Source organism: Tarenaya hassleriana, unplaced genomic scaffold (genome assembly GCF_000463585.1).
Source record: "Tarenaya hassleriana unplaced genomic scaffold, ASM46358v1 Cleome7, whole genome shotgun sequence".
In the NCBI taxonomy this organism is placed as follows: Eukaryota; Viridiplantae; Streptophyta; class Magnoliopsida; order Brassicales; family Cleomaceae; genus Tarenaya; species Tarenaya hassleriana.
In genome coordinates, this window is record NW_010969548.1 from 2985329 (window position 1) to 2994383 (window position 9055).

Here is a 9055-nt window from a genome sequence, read left to right on the forward strand (position 1 = left end):
GCTCTTCCTTCAGTGCTTCCTCCAGAACCCTGACTGTGTTTTCCGCGTTCCTGTCTAGAGATTGGCCGGGTGATGATTTACCCTTTACCTGCTCATGAATCGATGCCTCTGTTTCTCCGGTTTCGAGTTTTGTTAGGTTCTCGTCAAATCCTGATCCGCGAGAATGATTCTGTTGGAGACTCCTCTCATGTTCTATGTTCCTGCCATCTACATTTTCCAATCAGAAGGTAACTCGGAATCAGAATCTGACAAATACTGAATAACAAAAAAGAGGAAGAACGACGCCCAAAAACATGTAACAGCAGATCATCTGAATCGTAAAAGGAGATTTTCAATAGTAAACTCAGGAAGAGGCCACCAGATCGTGCTCATTACAACAGAGTTTTGGAATGGCATAAAGCAAATCCTCAACTATGAACACAAGAACTGATGGATATATCATTGCAGAACACGAAAACAAACCTTGAGAATCAACAGCCTTGGGACCTCTTTCAGGATGGCCATCTCCGCCTCTGGCAATGACAACATCATCAGAAAACCGTGGCCAAGAGTCCATCATGTCACCAATGGCTTGCAATTGCAAACCGTCGAATGAAGATATCGATGTAAGCGTTCCAGAACCCGCAGAGATTATTCTCCTGTGGCTTCTGATGCCATTACTCAATCTTCGGTTGACAAAACGCTTACTCTTTGTACCTCCCTGAATGCCAGCCAGACCGAGCCCATCTTGGCCATTGTTCGTAACATTTTGCTTTCCTCTGGTCACATCTCCTGCCTCATGCTGTTCTGGTAATAACTTAGACGAACCCTCGCTCTTGATTCTCGATTTACTCACATCACCGCTGTTCTTTCTTCTCAGCTTTAACTCAAGACATCGGTTTGAGCCGTCATCTGTAATCGAAGCAAAGGGGATTTTGCTTCTGACCAAGCGATCTACCGCTGAGATTCTATCAGATGCGCAATCCACAAGATGCCCCTGAAGGCATTTCCCCTTTCTTGCAACACCAAAACGTCCATTGCGAGAACTTGTTGTGAGAGGTAGTCCAAGAATAGCTACGAACTTCAACGCGATGTACACGAAAAGAGATGTGCAGAGAAACATATACGCAATGGCGAGATCAAGAAATGCGCCTATAAGACCGGCCAGCTTCCAATTGATTTGTGTATCGGCGGACGGCATTTTTCCTGAATAGATAGCTCCAGTTCTACAGCTATTTCCGAAACTGGACAACACTTTACACCAAATCTACGAATTCGATGTTTCTGAAAACCGCAGTAGGCGACAAGCGAGGCGAATCTGAAGGAAACCCACGAAAGTCCGTGTCGTATCGAAGAAAATCCAAGGAAGACCCTGAAACAACGATCAGCCTCAGCAATCTAACTCTGATCTACCCAATTCAGAATTCTGCCTCAGTACCATAACCCGTCAAAGGAACTGCACAAATCTTTCAAATACGCTCTGAAACTTTCCTTATCAACAATGTCCCGTTTCAAAGAAAACTGCAAACGGAACCGACCCAGACGCCTGAGTCTCGAATAGGCAAAGTTGCTATTTTCGTGCGATGGAGAAAACCCAGAAAATTCGGAATGCCGTTCGGATAAGAGAGAGAGAGAGATTTCTAAATTCGGTCGTGTAAGCTTTGCTCGAGAATTGTGATTGGGACGCGACGAATCTCCGACGCGTCTGGCCGCGTCTTACGACCGTATGCTCCGTACAGGGGAGACGTATGAACGACATAATTCCCAATGGAGTCAAATCACGTGCACATCACGTGCAGGATTCTCTCCATCTAGAGAAATAGGCCGACGTACTCCGACTTAAGGCCCAATTAGAGTCCAATATCGATACTCTTTCCATGTAAAGTGATAAATGGGCTTACGTACTCGACTTAAGGCCCAATTAGAGTCCATTATCTATACTCTTTTCCATTTATGTTATTTAGTGGAAATATTTATGTTCACAATTAAAAAAACACATAAAATAAATTTCAATTAAAAAATTGTTGCCGCGTCCAAATAAATTGAAGCATATAATGTCAAGACATAAACACGTTTATGTGTTTTAAAAGCTTTTTAATTGACGGGTCGTCGTATTGTGTGTATGAATAAAATAACATAATCAATTAATTGCTGCATGTTTACAAAATAATGCATTGGAATATTTACGTTAGTTTCATTAGAATCTTAATTCGGTTTGGATATGGTAGAGATTTTTAAAACTGGTAAAATAAATAAAACCCCATAATCTTTGTTTTCTCGCAACACAACACAATAATTAATTTAAAATTAATCGTTTTTTACGTTTTAATGGTTTATTATTGTTACTATTATTTTCTGTCTTGTACCCTTTGCAAAGTAGGTCGAAAAATTCCACGTGTTTCTCATATCATAACGTCGAAAAAAAGAAAATGAAAACGTGAATGGTGGGCTGATTTGATTGATTATCCGAATATTGGAGTTAAATCAAAATGCTAATAATGACTTTTGTGATGATTTAATTTCGTATTGGCGCGTGTATAAATGCTGCTTGGATCCATTTATATAAACATTCCCTTGTCTTATCACAAATTCATTTACATTTACTGCTTTTCTCCATAGTAAAATTCACACTGATATAACAAAAAAAAATGTTTTTGTCTGTGAATTGATTTGTCGCCATGGCCCATGGTCCAACTTGAATTTAATATTTAAAGGGCATTATACAACAACAAAGATAGCTTCACTATTTTATTTTATTTGTTGGTTTTTGCAACAAAGAAAAAAGAAAAGTTGACTTTTTGTTATCGTCTATTTAATATTAATTAAAATTATATAACAAATAGATAATATCAATAAAGAGTAGTAGAATCAGTTAATGTCATTATATGGGTTCATACATTGGGTACAAATTATGAAATACAACCGATTAATCAAAATTATATATGCTAGAATCGAAATAAGATAATTAATTAACCCAATGGTATAGCTCCATGGTGAGGCGAGAATTGGTTGGGGTGTCAATTGTTGGTCCCGTGTCCGAGCATCTATGCTGGGGAGGGAGGAGGTATTTCTTGGTTGGGAAGATATTGCTATCTGGACCTCTATCACCAAACCTCTAAAAGATGCTTCCGGGTCTGAGGGATGTAGGTTGGACCGAAGGTACAGATGAATCTCTCGATTATTTTTTTAAAAAATTATTATCGGAAATGTTCCAAAATAGAGAGACAAATTTTCAAGTCAACGTTCTTTCGGAGCCCGAGTATAAGAGCACGCTGCACGCGTTTTGTAAGTCTACGAAATACGACGACTAACCAACGATTCATATCCACATGTATGAAAATTGAATTATAATATTTTTTTTTTTCTAAAATTCCGACATTTTCCTCAGAATATGACTTACGACACATCACATCACGCGACGAGATAATAACATGTGGGTCGGAAATTCAACCTTTTTAACGCAATCTTGTTGAAATTAATGGCTCATTTCCCCAAATAAATAAAATACTTCAATTCTCGACGTACCATATAATATATTATCATTTTTTTATATAAACCCCTTGCCGCAATAATTAGTCAATAATTTTCGCATATGTGGTAAGTGTTCTCATTGTTTTCCGCATTGTTATGGCGGGGGGGCGGCGTTATATAAACCCCTTGCCGCAATAATTAGTCAATAATTTTCGCATATGTGGTAAGTGTTCTCATTGTTTTCCGCATTGTTATGGCGGTGGCCCGTCGTCTTTGCTTCGTCTTGCCGGTGGATTCCGGCGAGCTACAGCCGTCGGTTGCCGTTGACCGGACCGGACATACGGAGAAGAAGCCTCGTGTTTCTCGGGAATGTGGACGTCAAGCACTGACCTTTATCGGCGATTTTTTCCGGCGAATACAAAACTCGAAATGGGTAAACCTGGATTTCTGCAACAGTGACACCAAAGACTCTGTCTCACAAGAGATCAAATCCTTCGTCGACATGGAAGGTGTTCAGATTTCCGGCAAGATCGGCTGCGAAAACCCGCGAATCTTCGGATACTCCGAGCTCTACATCGGATCGAACGGCTTCAGCGACGACCTGATCCTCGGAAGCGGCGGATTCGGTCGGGTATACAAGGCGGTGTTGCCGAGCGACGGAACCACCGTGGCCGTGAAGTGCTTGGCCGACCAGAGAGGTGAGCGTTTCGATAAGTCTTTTGCGGCGGAGCTCGTCGCTGTGGCCCAGCTCCGGCACCGGAATCTGGTGAAACTGCGTGGGTGGTGTGTCCACGAGGACGAGTTGTTACTCGTTTACGATTACATGCCGAATCGGAGTTTGGATCGAGTACTTTTCCCGTCACCGGGGAGCAGAAACTCGGGATTCGAACCGTTGGATTGGAATCGGAGGACGAGAATCGTTCGGGGACTCGCCGCCGCGTTGTTTTACCTCCACGAGCAACTGGAGTCGCAGATCATTCACAGGGACGTGAAGACGAGCAACGTGATGCTGGATTCCGAGTTCAATGCTCGCTTGGGCGATTTCGGGTTGGCTCGGTGGCTCGAGCGCGAAATCGAGTCAACCCCGATTTACGACTCGTCTTCGTCCTTGGCAGCGTCGTTTAGGAAACATCAGTTCCGAGTTGCCGAGTCGACTCGGATCGGTGGGACAATTGGGTATTTGCCGCCGGAGAGCTTCCGGAAAAAAACGGTCGCCACCGCGAAAACCGACGTGTTTAGCTTCGGGATCGTGGTGCTCGAAATTATCTCCGGCAGACGCGCCATCGATCTCACGTATCCAGATGACGAAATCGTTCTTCTCGATTGGGTTCGGAGATTATCCGATGACCAGAAAATTCTTGACTTCGGCGACTCTCGCTTGGCCGACGGAGCTTATTCTCTCTCCAGCATGGAGAGATTGGTTCATATAGCTTTGCTCTGCACGTTGAATGACCCGCAATCGAGACCCAGCATGAAATGGGTCATCGGAGCACTTTCCGGCGAAATATCTGGCAACTTTCCGGCGTTACCTTCCTTTGAGAATCACCCGCTTTACCTCCCTTTATATTCTCTAACTTCAGCTACAACAACCACAACGACAACCACGACGATTACAACAACCCCAACCTCCACAGCGAGCTCCAACACGTCGGCAGAGTCCACGCCGTCGACAAATTACGCCACTAGCCTCCAAGATTCGATCTACCAGACGGTGGAGCAGGGGCAAAACGGGTATTTCAGCAATAATAGTCGCCACGTGGGGTCGCCCAATTGGTTCGTAGTCGACACGCCGAGGGAGATTCCGTACAACGACATCGTACGGGCGACGGACGATTTCTCGGATGCTCACCGGGTCGCTGAGGTTGACTTCGGTACCGCTTATTACGGTTTACTTAACCGGGATCAGCAAATTGTGGTTAAACGTCTCGGTATGACGAAATGTCCGGCTTTGGTGAATCGGTTCTCAACCGAGCTCGTAAACCTAGGCCGGTTGCGCCACCGTAACCTTGTCCAGCTCCGTGGTTGGTGCACTGAACACGGGGAAATGCTCGTGGTTTACGATTATTCGGCGAACCGGTTGCTTAGTCATCTTCTTTTTCATAACCGAAAATCTGGGAACCCGGTTCTGAGGTGGAGGAACCGGTATAACGTGATCAAATCACTTGCTTTCGCAATAAGGTACCTCCACGAATAATGGGACGAGCAAGTTGTACACCGAAACATAACATCTTCGACGATCCTCCTCGATCGAGACATGAACCCACGGCTTTGCGGGTTCGCCCTGGCCGAGTTTCTGGCAAGAAACGCTCAAACCCATCAGAAGAAGAAGAAAAGGTCGTCGGCGAGAGGGATTTTCGGGTACATGGCTCCGGAGTACATGGAATCAGGTGAGGCCAAGACGTCGGCCGATGTGTACAGTTTCGGGGTGGTGATACTCGAGATGGTGACTGGCCGACACGCGGTGGATCTTCGCCGGAGAAAAGAAGATGCTCTTCTGGTTTTGAGAATCCGGGAATTGGTCGGAACAATGAAGAGGCCGTTAGACGAGATTGTGGATATTCAGCTAAAGGACGATTACGACCGAGGAGAGATGGCGAGGCTGTTAAGGTTAGGGCTGGTTTGCACGAGGACGGATCCGAAATTGCGGCCAAGCATGAACCAGGTGATGGGCATTTTGGACGGGAACGATAAGTTTTTCGTCGAAGATGGGCGACGAGAAGGTAGCGTGAACCGCAAGCAGATGTATGGTCCGTCCATGTCGGTGATCCGTGGAATGCAAGCTCTTGGGATTCATTGATCAGCTTTGTATTAAAGTTTGTTAGTGTGTACAAAAAAGATTACGGGTATAAAGACATCTCTTTTTACATATTGATGGTCCAATGTGCTCCTGTCGGTGATGAATTTTTCGAATTTTGGTTAATGCTGATCGGTTAAGGCTTTAGTGAATTGGATCTATAATAAGTTTTCGGGTCGTTGAGGCGAACCGAGGATTTTGATTTTGTTGTATGGTTCCTGGATTCGGTTGCCATCGCAAACGATTTGGTGGAAAATTTCAATAGCACCAAACCGGTATTGGTAAACACAAAACCGGACTTGACCAAATCTTTGTCTGTGTCGGATTTCGGATTTTGTTGGGAACTTCTAACCGATGCCGGGTTTTGAGATCTAAGTAGCGCGACTTGAACAGAGCTGAATCTAAAACCCTAAACCCGTGAAACAGAATATCTTAGCATTCCATTTCTTATGCTTCTCGATTCTCCATTTCTAATCAAGTAATCGATTTTTGGGAGAGCAGCCATGGCTCTCTTTCGATTTGCCTTTTATCGGAAGCTTCGGCTACGGCTTTGCGGTGGTGGCGGCGGCGAAGCAAGTGTTAATCCGTTCGGGTCGCCATGCTTTCGTTCACATCGAGCTCTCTTCTCGACTCATAAGCTCATCGGCGAAGAGCCAGTTCTCGTGAGTTCTGTCTCTCTCACTCGTTTGTTTTTTTCCTGAGCTTTGATTCGTGCTGAATTTGTGCGGATTCTGCTCTACCCATCGATCTCCACGTCTTTGTTATTAGAAATGTCGGCGCCCTAGGTGATTGAAATGGAATCATATTCATGAATTTGTTGAATACCTGATGTTTGATCAATTTTTCAGTGTCTTTGTTAATGTTTCCTTGTGTTGCATCGGACAGCAATACAATAACCATCTGCCTCGATCATCTGTCTTCTATGTTTGCGTATCTTGTTTTGGCCAACTATGACATTAGGTTTGGGTTTAGTGTCAGTTGTTTTCCTTAATCCAATTCCCTGTTGTTTGCTTGTCTTCATGTTTAGCTCAATTTGACTGCTTTAATATTGGAAAATCTCGTCAAAACGAGAACAGGTTCGGGATTTCATACACACTGCACTGTACGATCCAAAGCATGGTTACTTCTCAGAAAGATCACTTTCGGTCGGAGTTCTGGAGAGAAGCATTAAGTTTAACCATCTTGAAGGTATGCATTTTAAAAATTTTAATCACTCTTATTTTTCTGCTCTGCCTTTGATCCTTCATGGTTTGAGTGAGATCAATAGGAACAGTGTTGTGAGGAAGATAATGGATCTTATGAAAATAAGTTAAAGTAGATATTTCAGCTGTAGTTTGGCCAGATTGACCTGAAACCATGGTAGAGTTAGGCACAGTCGCACAGTCCTGTGGAAAGAAGAACAAGTTTTAACATAGAAAAAGGAACACATCTAGTGGTATCAGATAGGTGGTGAGCAGCTTGTGAAACTTAGACTGAAAAGCAAATGGATTTACCCGGTCAATAGGAAAATGGAATTTTTTCATCTGGATGGTTGGATAAGATCGAAAGTTTTGAGGAGCTTATGTGAACAACTAACAATGATCAATGCTAAGTTATGATGTCTGCCTCTGAGTTGTATCTGCAGAAAGAACTTTTGTATTAATTCTCGGCCTATAGGATTTTCTTTTGCCATTTTATTGCAGAATTATTTACTCAGCCTCTGCATTTTTGTCATCTCTTCTCTTTTTGCTCATTTTTAACTAGCTTTAGAAGTTATACAGCGACTGCTGCTGATTACATAGATTTTAAGCGGAATGGTTATAGCTACTTACAAGTTCTTTCCCCCTGTTTTAGGCCGGAAAGCATATATGAATCTCTTGGACAAAATCTACAAACAGAGTGACATTTCTTGGTTTACCCCAGTGGAGCTTTTCAAGGTGGTCTTTAATCTCTAGGTTCCCTGAGATCTTATGGGAACTTTCTATACACCCTACTTCTCCTGTTTTATATTATCAATCTTCTCTTGTAGCCTTGGTATGCTCATGGCATTGCAGAAGCCATACTGAGAACCACAAATCTCAAAGTTCCTCTAAAGGTATGCTTTATGTGATCCTCCATATCCGATCATATATCTATTTTTAGGACTTCTCAAATCTATTTTAAGACAAAAGAGAGTGTGCAGTTTAGTATCTGATTCATCTAGAATATAGGAAGCCTTGAACAAGTAGAATTTGCTTAGCCATCTTTACCATTTTACCTACCACCCGATAAGAGAACTAGTTAGCCATAGTTTATGCTGGAAGCACGATTTACCTTGTGTGTTTAGTTTCACTTTGCAAACATGATTACAGGGTAGAAAGAGGGATGCCATAATTTTTTTTTCCGAATCTTATGTGTTTTGGAAATTTTGATTTTTTAAATACGGGAGGATTCTCACTACCGTTTGTGAGTTTAGATTACTTCTGTAAATTGCTGACACTTAAAACATATATTCAGATATATGAAATTGGAGGTGGTTCTGGAACTTGTGCCAAGGGTATATTGGATTACATAATGTTGAATGCTCCTGAGAGAATCTACAACAACATGACCTACACGTATGTATGTCGTGTTTCCTTTATTTTAAAGCACTTGGGCTTTGGCTAGCGTGATGGTACACATTCATCTTTGTGTGGAATTGCACCACAGTTTATTCAAATGGAATATAAGTATCTTTTTGGCGTGTCATGTGATATACACCAGTTCTATAGAAATCAGTCCTTCATTGGCTGATATTCAAAAGGAGACTGTTGCACAAGTTGGAAGTCATATGTCGAAGTTTCGAGTCGAGCG

The 9055-nt window shown here is 42.9% G+C and overlaps 3 protein-coding genes across 3 annotated transcripts in view; 2 read left to right on the top strand and 1 right to left on the bottom strand.

The window, feature by feature from the left end:
- LOC104801032 overlaps positions 1-1685 on the bottom strand; it is a 3447-nt gene extending 1762 nt beyond the window's left edge. Inside the window, exons 1-2 of the mRNA XM_010524106.1 lie at positions 463-1685; positions 8-207 (exon numbers count right to left, since the gene is read on the bottom strand). Of these exons, the coding sequence (XP_010522408.1) occupies positions 8-207; positions 463-1180 (918 nt within the window). The 5' untranslated portion in view covers positions 1181-1685. The remainder of the gene's footprint in view (positions 1-7; positions 208-462) is intronic.
- A 1954-nt stretch (positions 1686-3639) lies between these two features.
- LOC104801034 (receptor like protein kinase S.2) lies at positions 3640-6451 on the top strand. The gene has a single exon (XM_010524108.1). The coding sequence runs from the start codon at positions 3704-3706 to the stop codon at positions 5642-5644; it is 1941 nt and encodes a 646-aa protein (XP_010522410.2). The 5' UTR covers positions 3640-3703; the 3' UTR covers positions 5645-6451.
- A 194-nt stretch (positions 6452-6645) lies between these two features.
- LOC104801033 overlaps positions 6646-9055 on the top strand; it is a 4829-nt gene continuing 2419 nt past the window's right edge. Inside the window, exons 1-6 of the mRNA XM_010524107.1 lie at positions 6646-6906; positions 7321-7432; positions 8078-8160; positions 8253-8318; positions 8720-8820; positions 8966-9051. Of these exons, the coding sequence (XP_010522409.1) occupies positions 6748-6906; positions 7321-7432; positions 8078-8160; positions 8253-8318; positions 8720-8820; positions 8966-9051 (607 nt within the window). The 5' untranslated portion in view covers positions 6646-6747. The remainder of the gene's footprint in view (positions 6907-7320; positions 7433-8077; positions 8161-8252; positions 8319-8719; positions 8821-8965; positions 9052-9055) is intronic.